This window comes from Rana temporaria, chromosome 3, assembly GCF_905171775.1.
Source record: "Rana temporaria chromosome 3, aRanTem1.1, whole genome shotgun sequence".
Lineage (NCBI taxonomy): Eukaryota > Metazoa > Chordata > Amphibia > Anura > Ranidae > Rana > Rana temporaria.
In genome coordinates, this window is record NC_053491.1 from 55,458,530 (window position 1) to 55,485,622 (window position 27,093).

Below are 27,093 nucleotides of genomic sequence, written 5' to 3' on the forward strand. Positions count from 1 at the left end.
ACAGCCAGAGCTACAATGGAATAGTTTAGATCAAAGCATATTCATATGTTAGAATGGCCCAATCAAAGCCCAGACCTAAATCCAATTAAGAATCTGTGGCAAGAATTGCGATATCGCTACCCCTCTGGCATAAGTGGCATGTATGGCTATTTGAATCCACGATCATTTAGGGCCAAAATTTTATTCCCCAGGAGATGAGTCTCGTGGAGAAACATAATATGAGGGCGATGTGAGCATAAGTATTTAAGCACTATGGCTATTTTAAACTTTCAAACCCCCTGGAGAGAAAGAGGGGGATGCAACGGTCACATTTCCCCCCAGCTCCCAAACTTGTGCTTGTACCAGATACTGTCCAAGTCCCAAAGGGTATTGGATGGTCTTGGGGAGAGGTCCTGATCCAGCAGAAGCAGTTTACTAAGCAGGATGGTGCAGACATCGTCAGGATTCCACAGAATTGAAAGCCTAGGCAGCCAAAGCTCTTAGCACACAGGTCCTCTCACATGGTCATCCAGTCCAGCCCCTTCCTTTTCGGATTTTTATAAAAATGTTTGGATACTTCTCACATTAGTATTTATAGTGAAGGAAAAGAGATGTAGTTGTGCTATTAAACTAAAAATAAATAATTGTGAATAAGTGAAGGATGGCAATATCCAATGAAATGAATAAAAAAATATTGGAAACAATAAAGGTTCAATTATTCAAAATGTCCAGATAAAGGTGCACTGAATAAATCCAATGTGAATCATGTGCTGATAAACCACCAATATCCAATGAAATTAATCAAAGAATATTGGAAACAATAAAGGTTCAATTGTTCAAAATGTCCAGATAAAGGTGCACTGAATAAATCCAATGTGAATCATGTGCTGATAAACCACCACTGATAAGGATCACCGTAAAAAATGAACCCTTACCAGATGACAAGCATAATCAGCTTGCGACTGTAAACCCCAGCCCGGGCCTTTGATTGAACTGCAACAACACCGGTATGTAGAATCCTCCAGGTATGCGTAGGTTACCCCTGGGTCTATGAGGCGTATGCAATGTTAAGTATGGACGTCAGGCCAGCGTCAAATTTTCCGTCGTTTGCGTAAAACGTTCGCGAATAGGGCTTTGCGTAAATTACGTTCACGTCGAAAGCATTGACTATTTGCGACGTGATTTCGAGCATGCGCACTGGGATACCCCCACGGACGGCGCATGCGCCGTTAAAAACAAAAACGTAATTTACGTGGGGTCAAGTTGAATTAACATAAAACACGCCCACATCTTTGTCATTTGAATTCCGCGCCCTTACGCTGACACATTTACACTACGCCGGCGTAACTTACGGCGCAAATTCTTTCTGGATAAGGAACCTTCGCACTAAGTTACGGCGGCGTAGTGTATCTGAGATACGCCCACTTATATTTACGCCGAGGTACGTGGATCTGGCCCAATGTCTTTTTCAGGACAGGCCTTGCATATTTCAGCAGGACAATGCTAAACCGCATACTGCATCTGTGACAACAACATGGCTTTGTAGTAGAAGAGTCCAGGTGCTTAAGTGGCCTGTCTGCAATCCAAACCTTTAACCAGTTGAAAATATTTATCTCAACTTGAAACAAAACGCCTAACAAAGACCAAGGACTGTTAAGCAGTTAGAATTTTATATCGGACAGGAATTGGAAAATATTTCTCTCCCAATACTCCAGTAACTGGTCTCCTCCAATCCCAGACATTTACAGGGTGTTGTCATAGAAGATGGGATGCTACACCTTGGTAAACGTACATGGTTGTACTTTTTTGAGATGTGTTGCTGCCATGCATTTCAAAATTACCCTATTTTTTTTCTTAAAATTGTACATTTTCTTAGTTGAAACATTTAATATGTTTTCTATTGTGAATGAATGTGGGTTTAAGAGTTTTGCAAATCCATTGCTGTGTGTGCGTGTGTTTTTTTTTTTTGTGTTTTTGTATTTTAACTGAAAAAAATATATAGATTTTATAAACCGTACTGCCTTTTCGTGGTATGAACAAATCAAGAATGCCATCTTTTAATTGTATAGGTATTCTACTTTTAGATAATATATACGTTTTGTTTTTTTGTTTTTTTTAAATACAGTGTATTTGTGTAGAAGATTTTGATTTGTTCAGCAATTAATCTGAGTGATAAAAATATTTTGGTGATTCTTTTTTGCATGATTTGCTTTGTTGTTTCTATTGCAGATATTTATGTCTGAAGCTGGGAAAATTAACCAGAAAATAAAAGTGTGGTTTGGTGATTATTTTAATATTACGGATACAATCGCCATCATTACTTTTTTTGTTGGGTGTGGACTAAGGCTTGCATCATACAAGTACGATGCTGCAATACCGTTAGACTTTGATTCAAACCACAATGCAACTGAAAAGGTGCCTCCATATGGTCATGTTTTACTCAGTGGAAGGTTAATTTACTGTCTCAATATCATATTTTGGTACGTCAGGCTACTGGATTTTTTGGCTGTCAATCAGCAGGCTGGACCCTATGTCATGATGATTGGCAAAATGGTAAGTTAGTGTGATATTTTCAATGCCTTTATTTTTAGTTACACTGTTGGCAAAGGTTCATTTGTATCCAACCCCCTATCTGTAAAAGTAAAGTGATATACTTATCCTTAATTTTCTTTATCCATATGTTAAAACAGTGGATTGTTGGAATTATCTGGCTCCTGCAGATGTTTCCTCCAGCTCAGGTCTGTACCAAAGTATGAACCTTCAGCACTGGAGCTAAAGAAGTATCAGTGGACTACAGGTGCGGTGACATCACTGCACTTGTGCTCTATTGAGAACTACAGTACTATCTGCCACACCAGTTTGAATTTTAGTGTTTTATGTACAACTGTCGGTGAATAAATAATGCAACTGTGTGGGGTCAGAGCCAGTGCAAAGAAAAATCCTTAGGTTCTGTCTGTGACCACGTTTTATGTTACAGCCTAAATATGGGTGTTACATGAAACTCAATCAGAAACTTAGACTTGACTCTTTAGTATTTTTTTTTTTTTTTTTTTTGGCGATTGAGAAACACAGCTTGATACTGAAGAAAGGTAAGATTTTACTGTCTCCTACAAGAGAAATGCACCAGGCACAAACAAGTCCAGCCTCTTTGAGGCTATACCTCCTTCCACCTCACACCCGCCTCAGGTTTGTGTTGTGTCCTCAGATTGGATCTGTTTTCTTGAGCTCAGTGGTTTTCTTTTTGGAAGATTTTTCTTCTGTCAACAGCTACTGGTAGATTCATAAGATATTGAAAATCCAGTTAGCCAAGGAGCGCAGTTTTCCCAGTTAAGATACTGATGTTTCCTCTGTGACAGTCCTGAAGCCGGCAGTGGCACCTGTCTGTGTTCCAATTTTGCCTGACCCTGTCCCCAAAGACTTGTGTGTTGTGAATGGACAGTCAACTAAGAATCACATATTTTCCAGTTCATTTATTATACTGGTGTCTTCTGTGATGGTTCTATAGGCAGGGACTACCTTGTCTTTGTTCCAGATCACTGGACTCTTATTTCTGGTCAGGACAGTATCTCTGAGGCCTCGTACACACGAGGGGACATGTCCGCTCGGAGATTTCTGTCTGATGGTTGTACACACCATCAAACAGAAATCCGCACAGACAGGATACGCGGTGACGTGGCCGCGCTGCGACGATGACGCCGCGACGTGCGCGACCCTGGAAGGTCAATGCTTCCACGCATGCGTCGAATCACTTTGACGCATGCGAGGGCTTTCGGCCGAGCGGACATGTCCGGTAAGTCGTACAGACGACCGAACATTTTCGACTAACAGGCTTCCAGCGGACATGTTTCTTAGCATGCTAAGGAACATTTGTCCGCTGGAAACCTGTCCGATCCGCCGGAAAATTGTCCGGTCGGCCGTACACATGACCGAACATGTCCGCGGAAACTGGTCCGCCGGACCAGTTTCAGCGGACATGTTCGGTCGTGTGTACGAGGCCTGAGGATTCCTTATGCAGTTATCAGATTCAAAGCGTAGACGGTGTATTTTTTTTTTGTTCTTTCACTGAAACCTTACTTTTTGGGAGCATCTTGAAGACCACTTCTTATTTAAAATTGATTTGATGCTTGGGCTACGTGTGTGTTGTTGCTGCTTTAACAACTGAAGGGGTTAACACTACACTAGGGGGCGAGGAAGGGGTTAAATGTGTACCCTGGTGATTCTTACTGTGGGGAGAGGTGACCGATCTGTGTCCCTATGTACAAGGGACACAGCATCGGTCTCCTCTCTCCCTGACAGGATGTGGATCTTTGTGTTTACACACAGAGCTCCACGTCCCTGCTCTGTCACTGCTGATCGCGGGTACCTGGCGGACATCACGGCCGCCAGGCACGCGCAGTGGCAACTCGGTGACGGGCCGGGCTTGTGCGCCCCCCAGTGGCCGGAGGACCTTGTGGCCGTCTTTTTACAATGGCCCGGGTCTGAAGTAGTTAATGCCCTTGTTTTCCTCTTCTAGTGTGTGTGTGTGTGTGTGTGTGTGTTTTTTTTTTTTTTTTCTTATCGGACTAGTTCATTTGTGTTCTGATGTGCCCACCCTTCTGTTTGGACTGTTTTTGGACATCCCTTGGTTGCTTTATAATAAAGCTGTATCGCTCAATGGACAATAGAGAAAAACAAATTTTTGTTCTCACCAGAACATCCTTTTCTTAGGACATAGGGACATTCCTCCCTATTCTCATATACGGTCTTCTTCTTTGGACTACTTCAACTAAAGCAGGTGTGTGGTGGAAGGGATTACAACCTTTAGAGTTTCTGTGTGTCTATTTCCCCTATAGGCAGCAGTATAACCCTTGGTTGCTTGTGAATAATGAATCTGTGCCCCTCAGTGGACTAGGACCTCTCTATTTGTCCTGTTTACCATTATCATTGAAAGTAAAACAAATATCAAAATTTGTGTTGTCCCCAGAAAAGTAATAGGCAGGAAATCTTACAATGGAGAGACTAGTTCTGGTGACCTGAAGTCCCAAGAAATTCCTTTAATTTGCAGGGATTTCCTCTCACTTCCTGTTTGACTGTGGGACAGGAAGTGGAGGTAAATCTCAATGGGACATGGATGGCAAAAAGAAACCTTACAGGGATTATAACCCTCCCTTGCTCTTTCCAAAATGAAGAAAAAGTTTTGCCTATAGTTCTACTTTAAGCTATATCAGTTTATTATGTGCAACTGAACGTTCATTTTTCTGTATGGCGCACAAGATCACCAGCCCACATTGGTGTGGCAGAGGGAAGGAGGAGGAGGCAGCATGCTTTCCTCTTTTGTCTCTAGTGCAAATTAATTGGCACGGAGTCATTCAATTTGTATGTCCAGGCAATTCACAAATGTACCCCTAAATGTCACTCTTTATTTTATTTTTATTTTTTCTCACCTTTTTGAGTCCCATTGGTTATTTTAATATGTTTCTTTGCATTTATTGAAGTGTAGCGCTACCCCTGCAGGAGACCCTGGTTACTGGTTTTCCCTATTCCTGCACAGCCAGGCAACACACATTTCCAACTTGCATCCAGACACCATAAGTTTTGTTTTATTGGGGAAAACGACTTGGATAGGGTGTAGGGATTATGAAATGCCCAACTTGATTTGAAGAAACATCAGGTGAGGACAACTTCCTTCTCCATGTAAGAAAAAATTAAGATCTCTATACAAAAATGACGATCCTGGACTGTACTCCCTCCGGAATAAATGGAGTCTCCATGGATCAGTGACGAGATCCTTTACAGACCAGAAGCTCTCAGTCCCCCATTAAAGAATTGGCACAAAGTTGCAGACTTTATGCAGAAGTATCTTGTCTGCTCTGTAGAACTTCACCCAGTTCTGACACTTGCAGATACTACCAGCCCACGTGGCTGCTCTAAAGAACTCCTCGGGACAAGGGATTGGGATTTAGCACAACGCTGTCCCTGGAACGCATGCCACATCTAGCAGTTCCTCCCCTTGTATGCCCCTGGGTGTCCTAAGGTACTGGCACTTTCTTTTGCTCCCTGCTACACTGGGCATGACTCCTGTTTAGGCCTCCAATTGATCAGATTTCCCCATGCCGGTAATGGAGAATCCTCTTAGGCTTCCCCTCCTTCATTTTCTCAGCTCCATCCTGGGGTCCCCTCCCAGATCACATGACAGCAACCCCAGCACTACATCTTCCACCCAACTCCACTGCTGGCCAGGCTCCACCATATTAAAGGGCTGACCCAGCTGCCCTGCCAGGCCCTCTGCCTGGGAATTGGTCAGATTCCCTCAAGTGTGCAGAGAAGGACCTCCTGGCCTCTGCCCATTAACTTACAGAAGTTTCTCCAAGCTTCTAGATCCAGAGGGAGGTACCAGATACCTGTCCCATAGAGCCATCCAGCCTGACCTGCAGTAACCAGACCTAGTAAGTCCTGCACAACTACCATGAGTCCACAAAATACATTTACCTACACTAGAGCAGTGGTTCTCAACCCTGTTCTCAAGTAGCCCCAATAGGCCATGTTTGCAAGTTTTCCTTTATCTTGCACAGGTGCTTAAAATGAGTCAATGGCTTGGTATTTTGGACAGCTATTTTATCTGAGAAATCCCCAAAACATGGCCTGTTGGGGGTACCAGAGGACAGGGTTGAGAACCACTGCACTAGGGGGTGCTACAGAAGAAACCCGATTTTGTTTTTAATTTTAGATTTGCCCTGACATGCATTTTTATTATGTATGCACTTCTTTACGAAAAAGGAAAAAAATCTAATTTAGAATGTATTTCAGCGTAATGTTTAAAAAAAAAAAAAAAAATAACTATGGTTTTCCTTTAATTTAAGGTCTCAAACATGTTCTACATAGTTGTCATAATGGCTGTTGTTCTTCTAAGTTTTGGAGTTCCAAGGCAAGCTATTCTATACCCACTTGAAGAACCAACTTGGATGCTTGCAAGGAACATTGTTTTTCAACCTTACTGGATGATCTTCGGGGAAGTGTATGCCTATGAGATTGATGGTATGTTTCAGAACTTATTTACACATTACACATGTTGCTTCTGCTTGTTGTCCTCAGCATCAAAGGAAATAGAAAACCTGCTTTCATAGTGTATTTCAAAAGCTAGTGTTTTTGGGGGTGTTACACCTGAGTTTCTGGAGTGGTGTGTGTGCATGTATGGTATTTATATGAACTTGCAAGGATTAAAGATGGAATATCATGTTGCAAGCAGCTGAGATGTTGATGTTTATGTTTCCTTTTTCTCTTTCGTTCATGGACGGACACAGCCTTAATCTTGACAAAGTGGGTATTGGCCTTCATTCAGGAGTGACTAGGCAGAAACTTATAGAAAGTGTTAAACACATCACATACCATACAGTACCGCCCATGGGGCAGTCCCTCTGGGTATAACCCCTCCCTCTGCATCTCAGATCAGTTTTTTTCTGCCTAGCTAAGGAGAAGACATGGCTCCCTTCGGGCCCATAGGCCTGGAGATTTATTCCAAATTGAATTTTATTATTTTCTTTTTTTTGCTTGTTCCTGTGATCTACGATCAACTGCTGACTGGGTGACAGGCTGGATCCCAGATCCTTGTTAGTCCCCCCAGTTTCGGCCATCGAGCACGTGCCGACCGTAGCTATGCGCTGGGTCGTCCACGACATGCCCGTCGCTCTAGGGGTGGCCGGTGAGCTACACGCTCCAGGGCACGCATATGACCAGTCTACAGGGCCAAGTTGCAGCGGCCGGGCCAACAGTCCCCTCCGTAACCATGCGGAAGATGGTCTGTCTGGGATGCTTCCAGCAGAATCCATGCAGGAAGGGTAAGTAGTAATCCCCTGCTTTGGCAGGAGGACATAGCTGGGCATTCCTGGGGCGGTCGAGTAGGGGGTTCCATCCTTCCTTTCCTCCCTCCCTTCCCTCCTCCCTGGGCTCTCTGAGCTAGGCTGGCTGCTGGGGCTTGGGGTTCACCTGGGGGGGGGGGCTCCACCTGTGAGGGAACTGCGCTGTACGTCCGCTTACAATGCTAGTGAGCTGCCATGAAAAGTTTGCTTACCTGTGTGCTCCCCCTCCATGCTGTCGGCGGCCATTTTGGTGGCGCCCGGCACCTGCTTGCACCTATCTACTGCTCAGCGGACATGTTTTTGTGTTTCACGCTTTGTTTGGCCTCTGTCGCTCGTCGGCCATGTTTTTGTGGTCCCTGCTGCTCGGCGACCATTTTCTTGCACTCCACGCTGTGATTGGCCTCTATCTGCTGCTCGGTGGCCATGTTCTTGTGGCCCGCTGCGTTTTTTGGCCTCGGTCTGCTGCTGGGCGGCCATTTTCTTACGGTCCACGCCGTATCACATTTAAACGGTGCAAGCTTGCAGATACACGCTGCGGAGTGGTCAGACTGACAGACAGCTGACAAGGAGAAGCAGCTCAAGTAGCAAGCGGACAGCACCTGTTCAAGGGTGAGTCCTCTGGGGGGTAACCCCTTGTCTCTGTCGCAGCTAGGAGGGTGGGTTGTTTTACCTTGCCTTGGAGTCCCTGTGGGTGTCGGGCTTGTGGGTCAGCATGGTGTCAGAAGCAGATACTTTTTCCCCTGAAACACCTAAGCTAGCAATTGATGCCCCTGCACCCGATGTATTGGATGCTATGTCGGCAATCCTAGATGCTTTTGTTGCCAAGGTAGAAGCGGCGCATGGGAAAACGGGGGGGGGGGTAAAAAGCGTCCCCATCCCCCCACCATCTTCTGTTGACAACTCGGATGCAGAGACGGGTCCAGCTGCGGCTCATGACCCTGACTCTGATGTATCTGTGGATGCGGACCAAGATTGGCCGGACAGTGAGGATGGATCTGGGCCAGCATGCGAAAAGGCTCTGGTAGGTGATCTTATCACTGCAGTGCAAGATACTCTAAAAATAGAGGAGTCTGCGGAAGCAACATAGACGTCGGTTCTGTAAGCCGACCCGCACTGCTAAGGTGTTTTCTTGTGTGTCTTATCTAGACACACTTTTATACAAGGAGTGGGACAAACCACAGAAGGTTTTTTCAGTCCCTAAAAATTTAGCAGTGCGTTACCCACGAGAGTTTCCTGAGAAAATTGACCTCTCCCCCGATAGTGGACCCTCCTGTGTCCAGATTAAACAAGGTACCCACCATTCCGGTAGAAGGGGCTCCTGCTTTCAAGGACCCTGCGGACAAGAAGGCTGAGGCGGTCACCCGCAACCTATACACGGTGGTGGGCTCAGCTGTGCGGCCAAACGAAGGTTTGGGCCCTGGTGTCTCAGACACTCACGGAATGGGCAAAGATGCTGCACAATGGGTTAAAGGCACGTCGGGCTCCCTCGGACGATGTAACTCTGGCCGTCCAGTTGGTACAAGGCCTAAAATTTGTTTGCGAGTCAGCCCTGGACACTATTCCTCTGCTAGCCAGAGCCTCAAGCTATGTGGTTGTGTTACACAGTCTACTTTGGCTAAAGTGTTGGTTGGCAGACCAATCTTCCAAAAAGGCCCTGATGGATTTGCTTTAAGGACGACAGACTTTTGGAGCATCCCTGGATGACATTATTTAAGATGCCACATGGGGTAAGAGCACACTGCTCACACAATCCAAAAAGGGTAAGGAGCCACGCCGTAGGCAAGGGCCCCCCTTCACCGTGCACAAGCGTTTTTTTTTTTTTCGTCCGCATAGCGCGGCAAGTAAATGATCCCAGGCCAACAAAGTGCCTGCTGAGGGACAGAAGCGTCCCTGGTTTCGCAAGCCCAAAAAGACTGAACAAATCCACGTCCGCATGAAGGTTTGCCCCCACCCATCTCTCAGGTGGGGGGACGTTTTCGCAAATTCGCGACCACCTGGACATTGCAGATCTCCGACCGGTGGGTTTGCGAAGTAGTTTCTTCAGGGTACAAGAGTTTCTCTCTTGCCCACCAAACAGATTTTTTCCCTCCAGCTTCAGCCGACCCGTCGGGAAGCCCTGTATGGGGCGGTTCAGGAGTAATCATTCCTGTCCCAGTACAGGAACAATTTCAGGGGTTTTACTCAATCCTGTTCGTAGTACCAAAGAAGGAGGGCGTTCGTCCAATTGCTTTGTGAAGGTACAAGGATTCCGGATGGAGTCGGTTCGCTCTGTTGTCGCTGGCTTACATGCGGGGGATTTTCTGGCATCCTTGGGCGTCAGGGACGCATACTTTGCATGTCCCCAATGCACCAAGCATCAGAGATGTCTGCGCTTTGCGATCGGGGAAGACCACTACCAATTTGTGGCTCTCCCCTTTTGGCGTGGCATCGCTATAGTGGGCCACTTGGACGATCTTCTTCTGAGGGTTACTTCAAGCTCAGAATTAGAGGTGAGCATGTCTATAACCTGTCAGACCCTCCGAGAATTTGGTTGGGTGCTGAACACTCAGAAGTCAGTATTGGTGCCGACTCAAGGCCTAGTGTATCTGGGGTTGATTCTGGACTTCTCAGAGGCGAAAGTTTTTCTCCCTATGCAAAGGTTGCAGACTCGTTTTGCGGTGCGGTAGTTGACATCCCAAAGATGGTCGTCGCTCCGCTTTTGCATGCGAGTCCTAGGGCCTCCATGGTAGCTTCCTTCGAGGCAGTACCGTATGCTCAATTTCACACTCGAGTGTTGCAGAAGGAAATTCTGTCCAGATGGGACAAGTTTGCTCATTGTCCCTGGATTGTCAAATCCTGGTGAGCCACCTAGTCAGGACCTCCCTGGTTTGGTGGCTAACATCACCGGCACTTCTGTCCGGGAAGCCGATCCTTCCTTTTCAATGGATGGTGGTCACGACTGACGCCAGCCTTACTGGTTGGGGGGGTCTGGGGAGTCCAGTCGGCCCAGGGTCACTGGACTCCGGAGGAATCCCACTTGCCGATCAATGTCCTGGAACTCTGGGCGATCAGGCTGTGCCTCTCTACATGGTCTCAGAGGCTACAGGGGTGTCCAGTCAGGATCCAGTCAGGCAACACCATGGCTCTGGCGTATGTCACCCACCAAGGAGGAACAAGAAGCTCAGCTGCAGCGTCGGAGGTCGCCCACATTCTAAGGTGGGCAGAAAGGAGCGTACTGGCCCTGTCAGCCATATACATTCCGGGCGTAGAAAACTGGCAGGCGGACTTCCTGAGTCGCCAGAGGCTGGACCAAGGAGAATGGTCTCTGCACCCGGATGTGTTTCAGCTCCTTTGCCTAAGATGGGGCACGCCAGACGTAGATCTTCTGGAGTCTAGACTCAATCGGAAGGTATTAAGGTTTGTGGCTAGGTCAAGAGGCCCAGGGGCAGATGCAACAGATGCGTTGGTGGCACTGTGGAGTCATACCGGCTAATCTATGCCTTCCTTCCCCTGAAGCTTCTTCCTTATCTGCTTCGCAGAGTGGAGGCAGAGGGGATCCCAATGATCCTAATTTCTCCGGACTCGCCTCTGCGTCCTTGGTACGCCAATCTAGTGCGTCTAGTAGCAGACGTCCCGTGGCATCTACCACTGAGAGAGGACCTGCTGTCGTAAGGTCCCATATTTCCTCCTGCTTTGCCGTCACTGGCTTTAACGGCATGGCTATTGAAAGCCAGGTGCTAAGAGACCAGGGCCGGTCAAATTCAGTGATTTCTACCACAAGGAGGGCTCGGAAGCTATCCTATAGAAATATTTACCATCGCACTTGGAAGGCCTACATATCCATTTGTGAGGAAATTAGGTGGAATCCGCATACTTATTTGGTTTCCAGAGTCCTGCTGTTCCTACAGCGGGGGGTAGACCAAAAGCTTGCCTTAAGTACGATTAAGGGGCAGATTTGTGCCCTGACTGTCTTTTTTCAACAACCCCTGGCGGCTCACTCGCTGGTGAGTACTTTTGTACAGGGGGTTCGGCATGTACCCCCCACCCCCCCCCCCCCGGTACCTCCGTGGAGGACGGACCGGCTCTTTCGTCAGTTAGATGGGTTTCTGAGCTGGCTGCCTTGTCATGCAAGGCTCCTTATCTTATCTGATCTGATCTTCCACAAGGATAAGGCGGTGCTGCGTCTGCCTTCCTTTCTTCCTAAGGTAGTTTCGGCCCTCCATCTCAATGAGGACGTTGTACTCCCATCTTTGTGTCCTCGTCCGTCGCATCCTAAGGAGGCGGCGTTGCATTCCTTGGACGTTGTCCGAGCTCTGAGAGTATACTTGTCCGCTACTGCTCCGTTCCCGAGGTCAGACTTACTGTTTGTTTTGGTGGCTGGCCCTAAAAAGGGCCTGGCGGTCTCGTCAGCCACCATCTCGAGGTGAATACGACAGGTAGTGATTCAGGCTTGCGCCATAAAGAATCAGGCGCCCCCCCTTTCCTGTCACGGCGCATTCAACCAGGGCAATAGGTGGCACTTGGGCTTTCCGTGTCTGTTTCCCAGGTGTGTAAGGCGGCGACCTGGTCGTCCGTTCAAACTTTCACTAAATTCTACAAGGTTCATGTGAGTGCATCTTCGGATGCTTCTTTCGTCCGCAAAGTTTTGCAGGCAACTGTTTAGAGTTGCAACTCCTCAAGTTGAGGAGCTCTGTTTTGTTTTGGGGTGAAGTTTATTTTTATGCTGTTCCCACCCCTCGTTTTTTAAAACTGCTTTGGGATGTCCAACTTTGTCAAGATTTAAGGCTGTGTCCGTCCATGAATGAAAGAGAAAATAGGATTTTTGTACTCACCGTAAAATCCTTTTCTCATGGACGGACACAGCACCCACCCCTCATTTTTTCATGTTTGTACTTCTTTTTGACGAACTGATCTGCGAGATGCAGAGAGAGGGGTTATACCCAGAGGGACCGCCCGCTGGGCGGTACTGTATGGTGTGTGATGTGTTTAGCACTTTCTATAAGTTTCTACCTAGTCACTCCTGAATGAAGGCTAATACCAACGTTGTCAAGATTAAGGCTGTGTCCGTCCATGAACTCAGAGAAAAGGATTTTGCAGTGAGTACAAAAATACTATATTTTTTTTCTTTTGCATACAGAAATTTTAAAACTTCTTTTTTTTTTTTTTTTCTCATGCTCCCCTTTTTATAGTTTGTGCCCACAACTCTGAAGTGCAAGAACTTTGTGACCTGGGGACGTGGTTGACACCATTTCTTCAAGCTGTCTACCTCTTTGTACAGTATATCATCATGGTGAATCTTCTGATTGCATTTTTTAAGTAAGTCCGTTTGAGGTTGCTATCCCAGATTACAACTTGTTTACGTGTGAATTCCAGAATATCTTAGAACGTTCTAATTCTATCTGTCGGTGCTTTTGGACTATAGTTGCTCTTCCGTATGCTTGTATACCTTTTGATATCAATAACTTTGCATAGAGTCTAAAGGAAAGTATCTGCTAACGCATTTGGATGGTCTTGTTTTAGTGTCGGCTTTTTTATTTATTTCTTTTTAACCTTTGTTTGCTTTTAAAAGAGGTTTTGAGGGGTAGGAATACAACATATCTATTGTCTTTTCCCACTAAAAATTCGATTTGACATATCGGGCTCCCAGATCCTGGAGGCTCATTTGTTTTGAGGTAGTGAATTCTGTCCAGCCCATCTTGTTTGCCAGCATCCATTTCTTGTTGGCCACAGAGTTTTAAATGCTTCCATGCAACTCCCATCATTTGTTATGCATTCTGGTACTTTTTTGTGTCGAGAAATCGCTTGGTTGCAGCAATACATAATAATATTATAAAGGCCAGTTAAACAAGTGCTATGCTTAATAAATCTTTAAAATGCTTGTAAACCTCAGACATGAACAAAGCATATTCTTCTATAGTGCGTACCTGTCTCAAAAGCACTAAGGTTAATTTCTGTCTGCTGCCTCCCTTCTTTGCTATCAGCATGAATGACTTCTGACAATTTTTCCTGACATTAAAGCCAGGTACACACAGACCAAATGTCAGGAAGCAGCAGCCAGTTAAATGTCTAGCCTATGTGTATGTCGGTCTGTCCAACAGAAGCCGACTTCTGTCGGACGAGCATGTTGGAAAACCAGCAACCAACCAACTCTCGATCAGCGCTTGGCAGAAAATGCTGATCGAAGTGGTCTGGTGGGGGGGCCGTCCCCCTGTCAGAACACAACAGCTAAGCGGGGAAGATCGCTGAACTAACCTTGCATGTTTAGTCCAAAATAGACGATTCAGGTGCTATGCAATTATACTCGGTTCATAAAATGGTGGAACAAAACTGAAATCTCTCGCAGCTGGGAGGTAAACCGTAAGCACCAATTATGATGCCTGCCCAAGCCTAACAATATATTCACAAAGATCCTCAATGAAAGCACCAAGGGATTTTATAAGTCTGTACTGCCAGAAACCAGTGTTGTGAAAGCTGGTAGTTGTAGTTCCACATGCATGAAAGACCAAAAACTAAAGGTTCAGCAGCTCTCGTGGCTCCTTCCCGCAATAGGTAACCCCCTCTGGGAAGCTCTGTCCCGAGGGGGTTACCTTTTGCGGGCGCACTATCGTGTCATACAGTCAGCGTCCATAGCCGACGAGTGTATGACTCGGCCCCAGCGCCCGCATCATTGGATTTGATTGATAGTGCAGCCATTGGCTCCCGCTGCTGTTGATCTATCCCATGAAGAGCCAGGAAGCAGTGGAGAGAGTAATGCAGGATCGCGCCCACTGAAATTCGGGTCTCAGATAAGTAAAACGGGGGGCTGGACAGTGCAAGGTGTTTTTTCACCTTAATGCATAGGATGCATTACGGTGAAAACATATGTTTACAAGCCCTTTAATGCAAACCTAAAAGATGTGTATTGGTCCAACAACAAAGTTAAAAAGGATAAAAAGGCTCCTCCTGTGTAAACAGAGTCTACTGTTTAAGTGTCAATCACATGTTGCTATAGTCCCACATAGACATGCCTTGAAAGGCTGAAAACACATACCATTAATCAAGCAAGTGCTGGAAGGGAGAGAGAAAATCGTCTTCCCAGGTAAAACCACTCGTTCTCCCAGGTGGGGAAAATAGCAGGTTCTGTGTAAAGGATCTGGTGAAGAGCCCAATGTATACTGCTGTGATGGACTCGCATTCCAGTGACCACGGCGACCGTAACGTCACATCTGGCACGCTGTCCGCAAGCTTCAGCTACCCATCCTCTGCCTGAGTCTCCTGGGATTGATCGACGAGCCAGCAGCCTTTCTGCACAGCCTTATGTCATCTTTGCCTGCAAAATACTTCCCTGGCCTTTTCACATTGTGCCAGCAGTCCTTCACAGCGGTATACATTGGGCTCTTCACCATATCCTTTACACAGCATCTGCTTCTTTCCATCTGGGAGAACGAGTGGTTTTATCTGGGAAGACTATCTCCTCTCTCCCATCCAGCACCTGCTTGATTAATGGTATGTGTTTTCAGCCTTTCAAGTCACATCTATGTGGGATTATTGACACCTATACAGTCCACTCTGTTTACACAGGAGCCTTTTTATCCTTTTTTAACCCCTTCAATACAGGGCTTTTATACCCACCTCCATACAGGGACTATTCTGGGACTTCTCTCCTACATGTACAAATCCTCATTCTTTTGCTAGAAAATTACTCGGAACCCCAAACGTTATATATGCTTTTTTAGCAGACACCCTAGGGAATAAAATGGCGGTTGTTTCTTTTTATCTTGCACGGTATTTGCACAATAATTTTTCAAACGCCTTTTAAAAAAAAAAAAATTGTTTCATGAATTAAAAAATAACAAAACAGTAAAGTTAGCCAATTTTTTTTTGTAAAATATGAAAGATGATGTTGCGCCGAGTAAATAGATACCTAACATGTCACGCTTTAAAATTGCACACACTCATGGAATGGCGCCAAACTTTGTTACTTAAAAATCTCCATAGGCGATGCTTTGAAAATGTTTACAGGTTACCAGTTTCGAGTTAGAGGAGGTCTAGTGCTATAATTGTTGCACACGCTCTAACGCACACGGCGATACCTCACATATGTGGTTTGAATAGCGTTTACATATGTGGGCGGGCCTTGCGTGTACGTTCGCTTCTGAGCGCGAGCTACCAGGGAACAGGGGCGTTTAAAAAAAATATATATATACCGTATTTTCGGGCGTATAAGACGACTTTCTGGATGCAAAAAAATGCATCCAAAGTCGGGGGTCGTCTTATACGCCGGGTACGGTCTCTGCCATCACTCACTTTTTTCCTGAATAGGCCGTGCAGTGCGGTGACAGTCTCCGTGCGGCGAGCGTCAATGATTTAATAGACGCTCCTTCTCCTCAGAGTGTTCTGTGATAGGTGGAACACAAATCTTCCCAGCAGCGCCTCTGTTCTGTGTTCCTCCTATCACAGATGCCTTCTTATCCTCGGACGAGATGAGAAGACGTCCCTGATAGGCGGAACACAGAACAGAGGCGCTGCTGGGAAGATTTGTGTTCCGCCTAACACAGGACAGTCTGAGGAGAAGGCGCGTCTTTTAAATCATTGACGCGCGCAGCACGGAGACCGTCACCGCACCGCCTGAAAAAAAAGTGAGTGATTACACTGGGGGGCAAGCTCAGGCACAGTGGGGGCAAGCTCAGGCACAGAGAGGGGGCAAGCTCAGGCACAGAGAGGGGGCAAGCTCAGGCACAGAGAGGGGGCAAGCTCAGGCACAGAGAGGGGGCAAGCTCAGGCACAGAGAGGGGGCAAGCTCAGGCACAGAGAGGGGGCAAGCTCAGGCACAGAGAGGGGGCAAGCTCAGGCACAGAGAGGGGGCAAGCTCAGGCACAGAGAGGGGGCAAGCTCAGGCACAGTGAGGAATGTAATGTAATGGCACAGTGAGGAATGTAATGTAATGGCACAGTGAGGAATGTAATGTAATGGCACAGTGAGGAATGTAATGTATTGGCACAGTGAGATTTGAAAAAGCCTGTTTCTGTCAGCGGTTCTGGCTACCCCTCAGCTTCCAGAAAGACTAGTAAGAAGGGGGTAGTCTTATACAGTGAGTATATCCCAAAACCAACATTTTTCCTGTCAATAAGACCCCACATCTCTCCTCCAGGCTGGAAAGCATGCGATCGTGAAAAAAAAATTCACTGATCTCATGCTTACTAGCCGGCTTTGTTTACTTCCAGGGTACCCGGGCATGACGTCATCGCGCCCGGGCCTCCAACGGTCATAGACCATGTGGTCACCAGTCATCTCTATGCTTCCCATCTGGTTTCTTTCTCCGGGCCCCCGATGGCACCGGAGAGCCCGGAGAAGCATCGGATGGCGGCGAGAGGGGGGGGGGATGTCCCCTCCCGCCACCTATAAGAATGATCAAATGGTGGAACCGCCGCTATGCTCGCTCTTATGGTGCGCAGAATCGCCGCCGGCAAACAATGATATCTAAATGATGCCTCTAGCTGCAGGCATCATTCAGATATCCCCTCACAAAGCCCAGGACGTCATATGATGTCCACCCGGGATGGGAGATCCCCTCTGTGGACGTCATATGACTATGGGCCGGTATGGAAGTGGTTAAGTATGTTGTTGCCCCAATAAACATCTTTTATGTTTGCATTAACAGTGGTTTTGGTGTTTTTATCTATGTGGCACTACAACTACCAGCTTTCACAATACGGGTTTGTGACTGTACAGACTTAAAGAATCCCTCAGCACTTTCATTGTGGATCTTTGTTTAGTACAGCGGCTCTGACCGGAGCTGTCAGTTTTTTGACCGAAAAAAAAAGTGTGTACCTGGCTTAAGAGAAAAATGGTGACAGGGGTGGTACCTCCAGCAGATTGACAGCCTCGGCTCTGTCCATGTGTACTGTGTGGAGGGGTGTGTTTCTTTGCTCCAATCAGCTGTCAGACCTCTCCTCGCAGAGCTCTGCAAAGTGTAATTTTAGCTCTCCGCACCCTTTTTTCTGAACTCTCACACCAGCTTATAAATTCAGCACTTTGAACAGATGTAGAGATGACTGCAGATAGACACACAACTTATGTAGGAGGATTTGTTTCAGCTCTGTGTATTTACGCATAGTCCCTTCACTTGGTATTTGCAAGGGTTTTCTACCACTTTAATCACTTCAGCCCCGGGAGGATTTGCCCCCTTAATGATCAGGCCATTTTTTGCGATATGGCACGGCATCATTTTAACTGACGATTGCGTGGTCGTGCGGCCTTGTACCCAAACAAAAAAACGTACTCTCCCCCCACCCCCACAAATATAGCTTTCTTTTGGTGGTATTTGATCACTTCTGCGTTTTTTATTTTTTGCGCTATAAACTGTATGTTTTACTTTTTGCTATAATAAATATCCCCCCAAAAAATATAAAAAACACATTTCTTCCTCAGTTTAGGCCGTTTTTATATTCTTCTACATACTTTTGGTAAATAAAAGCATAATAAGCGTATACTAATTGGTTTGCGCAAACGTTATAGCGTCTACAAAATAGGAGCTATATTTATGGCATTTTATACAAAAAATGGCAACGATCTGCAATTTTTAGCAGGACTGCAACATTGCGGCAGACAGATCGGACACTTTTGACACATTTTTGGGAAATGCACTGATAACTGTGTAAATGTCACTGGCAGGGAAGGGGTTAACACTAGGGGGCGATCAAGGTGTTAACTACTTGAGACCCGGGCCATTGTAATTTGAAGGCCACAAGGCTGCTCTACAATGCCGGGAGGCCATCTATTGACGTCCTCGGCTCCTCCCCACTGAGGGGCGCGCCTGCCGTGTCAGGTGCTGATGCACGTGCCTGGCGGCCGCGATGTCTGCCATTTGCCCGTGATCGGCAGTTACAGAGCCAGGGACGTGGATCTCTGTGTGTCCTGTCACCTCCCCTAGTCAGTCCCCTCCCCCCACAGTAAGAATCACCTAGCATGGAACACATTTAACCCCTTGATCGCCACCTAGTGTTAACCCCTTCCCTGCCAGTCACATTTATGCAGTAATCGGTGCAGTTTTATAGCACTGTTCGCTGTATAAATGTGAATGGTCCCAAAATAGTGTCAAAATTGTCCGATGTGTCCGCCGTAATATCGCAGTCCTGACAAAAATTGTAGATAACCGCCATTACTAGTAAAAAAAAAATATATATAAAAAAATGTCATCATTGTAGAAGAATACGTATCGGCCTAAACTGAGGGGGAAAAAATTGAATATTTATTATAGCAAAAAGTAAAAAAAAAAAACTTTTTTTTTTTTCAAAATTGTCGCTCTTTTTTGGTTTAGAGCGCAAAAAATAAAAACTGCAGAGATGATCAAATACCACCAAAAGAAAGCTCTATTTGTAGGGGGAAAAAAACGTCAATTTTGTTTGGGAGCCACGTCGCACAATTGTCATTTAAATCGTGACAGCGCTAAAAGCTGAAATTTCGCCTGGGTAGGAAGGGGGTATATGTGCCCAGTAAGCAAGTGGTTAAATGTGTTCCCATAGTGTGTGTTTCCAAATGTGGGGGGATGTGATTCACTACAGGAGGAGCCAGATCACTGTTCCTAACAAGTAGGAACAGATGATCTGTCTCTCCTCCCCTGACAGAATGAGGATTTGTGTGTTTACACACACACACACACACATTCCGGTTCTGGCTCTCGTGCCCATCATTGCGAGTGACTCCGTGTACCTTAGTGGTTAATAAGAAGGAAAATACGATTTTTGTACTTGCTATTAAACCATAAAATCCTTTTCTAGGTGGTGGGAGGGTTTATACCCTGGGTTGGCCTCCTTTTTGTTTGCCAGTGTCCAATCCTCCTATAGGTGGCAGTATATGCTAAAGGTTTAAAACTTCTCGAGTCTTTATGGACTACAAATAATAATTTTACAATGAGCACAAAAGTCTAATTTACGAAAGTAAAAAAAATCCTATTTTATTCTGTTTCCCTTTACCTCTTCTTTTTTTTTTTTTTTTCGCAGCAATGTATATTTCCAAGTAAAGGCTATTTCAAACATTGTATGGAAGTACCAGCGCTATCACTTCATCATGGCTTACCATGAAAAGCCTTTTTTGCCTCCACCATTGATCATCTTCAGTCACTTGACTTCTCTCTTCTGCTTTGTATGTAAACGAAGAAAGAAGGACACCTCTTCACATGGACCAAGTAAGTTTTAGTGTCCTGCTTCTTCTTTTCTCATTAAATTGTTCCTGTCACATACTGAAGATTTTTCCACTGTTCTTTAGCCAAAAAATGACTACAGCGCGGTCAGATAATTCTGTGAGGGCATACTATAACGTGCTTCCGTGTACCCCCTGGGGCGCGCACCTGGGAATGACCATGACAGTTGGGTCTCCCAGACCCGGCGTGTCACGGATCTGGGTAAAGGGCCAATGAGAGCGGCCCTTTACAATGTGATCACTCCGTCCAATTGCACACAAACTGGAGCATGTGTGATTCAACGCCTCCACTCTCCTCACACCGATGCGTGTGAGGAGAGGAGAGGGAGACTGTGCAGCAGCACTGTGGGCTGGATCTGTAGTGCCCACACCGCTGATCTGTGCACATCCCTGGCTCTACCATCTTCATTCATGCTCAGCCATGCTACATCCCTGGTTCATCCATCCTCATTCATGCTCCATCCTGGCTCATCCATCCACATTCATGCTCAGCCATGCTCATCGATCTATCCCTGGCTCCTCCATCATTCATGCTACATCCCTGGCTCATCCATTCAGATTCATGCTCAGCCATGCTCCATCCCTGGCCCATCCACCCTCATTCATGCTCCATCCCTGGTCCATCCACCCTCATTCATGCTCTATCCCTGGCCCATCCACCCTCATTCATGCTCCATCCCTGGCTCATCCACACTCCATCCCTGGCCCATCCACCCTCATTCATGCTCCATCCCTGGCTCATCCACCCTCATTCATGCTCCATCCCTGGCTCATTCACGCTCCATCCCTGGCTCATCCGCCCTCGTTCATGCTCCATCCCTGGCTCATCCGCCCTCGTTCATGCTCCATCCCTGGCTCATCCGCCCTCGTTCGTGCTCCATCCCTGGCTCATCCGCCCTTGTTCATGCTCCAGCCCTGGCTCATCCGCCCTCGTTCATGCTCCATCCCTGGCTCATCCGCCCTCGTTCATGCTCCATCCCTGGCTCATCCGCCCTCGTTCATGCTCCATCCCTGGCTCATCCGCCCTCGTCACATGCTCCATCCCTGGCTCATCCGCCCTCGTTCATGCTCCATCCCTGGCTCATCCGCCCTCATTCATGGTCATCCAAACAACTACAGTTTTCATCAGTGCCTCACAAAAGTGTAATAGGTTGTCAAATTATATTTGAAATGTATGTCCCTAGAACAGATGAGGGCTGACGAGGTGCTGAGCTGCCAGGGAGAGGGGGGGCGGGGTTGATCGGGAGATGTTCTTTCAGCGCGATGTGGAAGGGAGTGTATAGAGTGTATAGAGGAAAGCCGTGGGATCGCAGAGTGGTAAAACACGCTATAACAGCTGACTTTGTCTCCGCTCTGCTCACTCTCACACAGCCCCGCCTCCTCCTGATCCCATGCCTGTGAGACAGAATACATCCCAGCATTGGACCCGCTTTCTGTCTATTACAAGTGCAGGGTCAGGAGGAGGCGGGGCTGTGTGAGAGTGAGCAGAGCGGAGACAATGTCGGCTGTTATAGTGTGTTTTACTGCTCTGCCGCTCTGCTCTGCCTTCCTATATGCTCTCTTCAACAGGGGCGATGGTGCTGGGAGAACGTCTCCCGTGGCTCTAATCTTTTTCCAATCATGTCCTGGTCACCCTCTCGCTTCCTCCACCCTGGCGAGGCTGCAACTTGGGGCACGGTGAGGCTGCAACTTGGGGCAGGGTGAAGCTGCAACTTGGGGCAGGGTGAGGCTGCAACTTGGGGCACGGAGGCTACAACTTTGGGCACGGTGAGGCTGCAACTTTGGGCACGGTGAGGCTGCAACTTTGGGCACGGTGAGGCTGCAACTTTGGGCACGGTCACGCTGCAATGGTGGGGCACAGGTCACGCTTTTACAATTCTGCATAAAACATTTAAGTGTCATTTCATGAGATAATTTATGAGGGCGTGATTAGGGGCACGGTCGGGTAGGGCAACTGGTGGCGAGTAACCCTTGAGGCCTGGCTAAGTAGCTCAGGACTTGAAATTTTGAGCCCTGCCCTTGAACACCTGATGGTGCTGTTGTAGAATCTCATATTAGCCAATGTATTTCATATTATTATTTCATATTTTTCATATTGATTTGCATATGTTTTATTGATAATATAATTATTATTATATGGTAGTGGTCTTTTCAATAGTAAGCAATAGTTATTAAATCTTTATTAATGTACACTATTCTATAAAATACAGAATGTCATAAGCTAACTAGGTGAAGGTGCATGAGTTCATTTTAAGTTAAACTAATTAAACAAGAAACATTCTGACAACAGCTAAAAGCATACAAATCATAGAGATAAGACAACAGTACACTTCTTATCAACAGGTGGGTTGAAATAATTATGTGGAACATGAGGAAGTTATGTACAGTACATTAATTAAGCTTGACAGGGTCTTATTGTGATTCAATAAAAACTGTTAAAATAAATTGTAATAATTGGACAATATTGAATAAAGTAATTGACTTGTATGTATGTGTATATATATATATATATATATATATAATATATATATATATAATGTATGTGTGTGTGTGTGTATAATGTGAATAATACAGTACCTTTTATGGAACCAAATTTATAAATACATACACTTAGGATTAGTAAGACATAACAGATAAGGTGGGGTTATTGAAAGTTCATTCTCCGAAAGTTGTAAATCTGTCATCCTTGAAGTTGTGGCTAACACAGCTGGATGCCAGACTGTCTCTATACAGGTGTTTTTAATTGGACAAAAACAGTTATAAATCACTTTAATGACCATATAGGAATTCTAGGAATAATTAAGTTTGTCTGGTTGTAGGACAGTTGTTTCATTGACGTAGATCTTGGCAACCAATCATATCTAGGAGAGTTGGCTAAGATAAGGCTTGTAAGGGTATATAAGTGCCAGTTTTACAATTGTTAGTCAGATAGGCGTCTATCAGGCTGACTGCTTGTCCATGCAGCCCTATCGCACGGGTGGCAAGTGGTCAGAACCAGTAGGCAAATATCTGTCCATAACTTGTCTAACTTTAAATAACTTTTTATGACAGTTTTGTAGAGGAAAAAAAATGGGGGGGGGGGGGGGGGGGGTCTTAATTTTGCAAAGAATTGTGGGAATTAAAACATCCAAAAACTGACCATGCCTCTTACCAAATACCTTGGACTGTCTATTTTCTAAAAATGGGTCATTTAGGGGGTATTTGTACTTTCCTGGCTTGTTCGGGTCTCAAGAAATGATATAGTCAGTACATCAGGTGTGAACAATTTTAAATAATTGGCACCATAGTTTATTTTACAAAGACCAAACAATATACACTGATTTTGGTTATTTATACCAAAGATATGTAGCAAAAAATTAATGAAGAAAAATTACTAATTTTGTAAAATTTTATAGTAGAAATTAAGAAATTATTATTTTTTTACTAAATGTTTGGTGTTTTTTCATTTTGTAGTGCAAAAAAAAACCCAGTGGTGATTAAATACCACCAAAAGAAAGCTCCATTTGTGTGAAAAAAAGGACAAAAATGTTATATGGGTACAGTGCTGCATGACTGAGTAATTGTCATTCAAAATGTGAGAGCACTAAAAGCTTAAAATTGGCTTTGTTAGGAAGGGGGTTTAAATGCCCAGTGGGCAAGTGGTTAAAGTCCTGTGGGCAAGCAATTGTTCTTTTTGGTTCATATTAGGGCTGTTACTGATTAAAATTTTCGTGTTCGATTAATCTATTTTTTTGATTTATCGACTAATTTCGATAAATTATAACGCACATACAGATCAACTACTTTTAGCTGATCTCCTTGCAACTCTGCATTAGTCAGTGGTAAATGTGGTATACACTATATACAATCACCCGACACTAGTTAGTTTCCACAATCCATGGTTTAACTTCACAGTTCACACAAATACGTTTTAAATTCAAACATTAGCACTGACATAAGTAATTTTTTCTTATTAAACTTTAAGAAAAACGTAGAAAGTTAGTTTAACTTTAATTATAAAACGTATCTAGTATATTGACTGTCAGTCACTTTATAGTAGGCAAGTAGGCATCACTTTAGCAAGACATGATCGCATTTTATTGACAATATACCCTGAAGAACTGAACAGTCTTTCGCATGGAACAGATGTTGCTGATACACAAAGAATTGTCTGCACAAAGCTCCTTTAGGACAGGAAAACAATGGTTATTTTTGCCCCCTTCCCCTGATGGAGCCTGATGCATCCTCCTGCTCCACAGATGCAAAGGTACCTCCATCCAATGGGTGCAGTTTGCTCGCATCCAGCAGGGTAAGTCTCACTGTCCAGGCTGTCTGGTGACGTCAAGAATTTTGATCAATCAAGGAATTAATCTTTAATTTCCCCAGCCCTAGTTCATATATGTTTCAGAGACAGAGTTCTGCTACAGTCTTGGCACTAGTGACCTACAGTGTACTCACTTTTTTTGCCAGCGGTTTAGACATCATTGGCTGTGTGTTCAGTTTTTTTGAGGGGACAGCAAACTTACACTGTTATACAAGCTGTACACTCACTACTTTACATTGTAGCAAAGTGTAATTTCTTCAGTGTTGTCACATGAAAAGATATAATAAAATATTTACAAAAATGTGAGGGGTGTACTCATTTTTGTGAGATACTGTACTTTCCCTCACTGTACCTCTAATGTCTAATGAACTGGTAAACGGAAAAGGAAGTATTTTATCCCCCTGCTGATTTTGTACGTTTGCCCACTGACAAAGAAATGATCAGTCTATAATTTTAATGGTAGGTTTATTTTAACAGTGAGAGATGGAATAAGAACAAAAATATCCAGAAACGGCCTGTACATGTGCTTTCTTGAGCAGGGGGACCTTGCAGGAGCTGCAGGATTTCAGTCCTTTACGGTGTGGTGTGTTACCAATTGTTTTCTTGGTGACTATGGTCCCAGCTGCCTTGAGATCATTGACATGATTCTCCCGTATAGTTCTGGGCTGATTACTCACCGATCTCATGATCCTTGAAACTACACGAGGTGAGATCTTCCATGGAGCCCCAGACTGATGGAGCTTGACAGTTATTTTGTGTTTCTTCCATTTGCAAACTGTTGTCACCCTTTCACCAGGCTGCTTGGCAATGGTCTTGTAGCCCATTCCAGCCTTATGTAGGTCTACAATCTTGTCCCTGACATCCCTGGACAGCTCTTTGGTCTTGGCCATGGTGGAGAGATTGGAAACTGATTGCTTCTGTGGACAGGGGTCTTTTATACAGGTAACAAGCTGAGATTAGGAGCACTCCCTTTAAGAGCGTTCTCCTAATCTCAGCTTGTTGCCTGTATAGAAGACACCTGGGAGCCAAAATACTTGCTGATAGGGGATCAAATACTTATTTCACACTTTCAAAATGCAAATCAATTTAAAACTTTTTTGAAATGTGATTTTCTGGATATTTTTGTTGTTCTGTCTCTCACTGTTAAAATAAAAAAAAATATAGACTGATCATTTCCTTGTCAGTGGGCAAATGTACAAAATCAGCAGGGGATAAAATACTTTTTTCTTTCACTGTATATTTTGCGTTATGCACTAAGGCCCCTTTCACACTGACACATTTTTCAGGCGGTTTAGCGCTAAAATAGCGCTGCTATACCGCCTGAAAAAATCGTGCCCTGCAGTCTTCAGTGTGAAAGCCCGAAGGCTTTCACACTGAAGCGGTGCACTAGCAGGACCGCTCCAAAAGTCCTGCTAGCCGCATCTTTAGAGCGGTATAGGAGCGGGGTGTTTACCGCTCCTTTCCATTGAAATCAATGGGAAACCGCTGTAAATCCGCCGGCAATGCGCCGCTGCAGAGGCGCATTGCCGGCGGCATTAACCCTTTTTCGGCCACTAGCGAGGGTTAAAATCGCACCGCTAGCGGCCGAATATCGTGGCTAATACGATGGTTTAGCGGCGCTAAAAATCGTATAGACCGCCACCGCACCTCCCGTGCCCAGTGTGAAAGGGGTCCAAGAGTTGCTTGAACAACTGTTCTTGATATAATTTATTTTAACAAATAGGTGGTTTTTCTAGAAAAAGGATATCTAATATCTTGGCAATAATCTAATGAACAAGTGTACTGTTCTAGTTGAAATAAAAAAGTCTATAGCTGGATACCTCTGCTGCAGTGCCTAGGGTTATCTCTGGGGCTGTAGGGATGGATCCCAGATGCCGCTTTCATTCATTTTGGTAGCCTCAGAACCATGCTTGCTAGCCCCTGCTTATTCAGTAAACGCAGACTTTAAAACCTAATGCTCCATTCATGTAAATCTTCCGTGAGATTGGTCAGTATCGGCACTTACAGAGGCTTAAAGTGAATGTAAACTCGTTTTTTTTAATTGAGGCTTGCACCTTGTACAGTATTGGATTTCTTGTCATCTGTGCTGAGTCTTGACTCAGAGTTAATCCAGCTCGGAGCAATCCTTTTATCTTTTTTCAGTGAAATAAAAACTGACAGAGAAATGGGAGCCATGCTGTGAGTGACAGTTGATTTTAGATATTTCATGCATGAGCACGAGAGAGACATTCTGTGTACTTCAGATCCCCTCCTCCTTTCTTCTCTAGGTTTCCCAGGATCGATTGCTCCACACCTCAGCATGATTGGGCTTGCTGAAGTCATGTGGTGACTTTTCTGGGTTTTGACTGGATGTTGGTGATCGTAGCAGAAGTTCAGTGTAAGAAATACACAGGAGAAAATGCATGTTGACAAGTTTAGAGGTGGACAGGGAGTCTACTAACATCACGACTCCACCCACCGAGCTCCGGACAACACAACCACCCACAGAATCTGCAGTTTTTCGGGTCTCATAATGGACAGAGGGGAGACATTTTACGGGTGAAGGACTCATGCAGGAGGCATATATCATATATATATATATATATATATCCCCTTATAAATAACCACTATGGCAGTAGTTTAGAAACGATGAGAGTGGGTTTACATCCACTTTTAAGTTCACCTTTTGGCCAAAAAAAAAATGCACATGATTTTGCAGTTAAAAATTCACTTTTTCTTTTATTTTTTTACACGGGAGCCTGCAAACCATTGCAACTATATTTAGACTCCTGCAGACTACAGCTCTCCGCCCGTACCTCTGTATAGGTAGACACGTCA

At 45.2% G+C, this 27,093-nt stretch overlaps 1 protein-coding gene across 4 annotated transcripts in view; it reads left to right on the forward strand.

Annotated features, from left to right (window-relative positions):
- TRPM7 (transient receptor potential cation channel subfamily M member 7) overlaps nucleotides 1–27,093 on the forward strand; it is a 190,026-nt gene that overhangs the window by 113,623 nt on the left and 49,310 nt on the right. For all 4 annotated transcript variants that reach the window (XR_005747851.1, XM_040342596.1, XM_040342595.1 and 1 more), the window contains 4 exons: nucleotides 2,209–2,532; nucleotides 6,819–6,993; nucleotides 12,983–13,109; nucleotides 19,775–19,959. Coding sequence is in view for 3 of the 4 variants with exons in the window: in XM_040342596.1 (XP_040198530.1) it covers nucleotides 2,209–2,532; nucleotides 6,819–6,993; nucleotides 12,983–13,109; nucleotides 19,775–19,959 (811 nt within the window). In the remaining variant the exon portion in view is untranslated. The remainder of the gene's footprint in view (nucleotides 1–2,208; nucleotides 2,533–6,818; nucleotides 6,994–12,982; nucleotides 13,110–19,774; nucleotides 19,960–27,093) is intronic.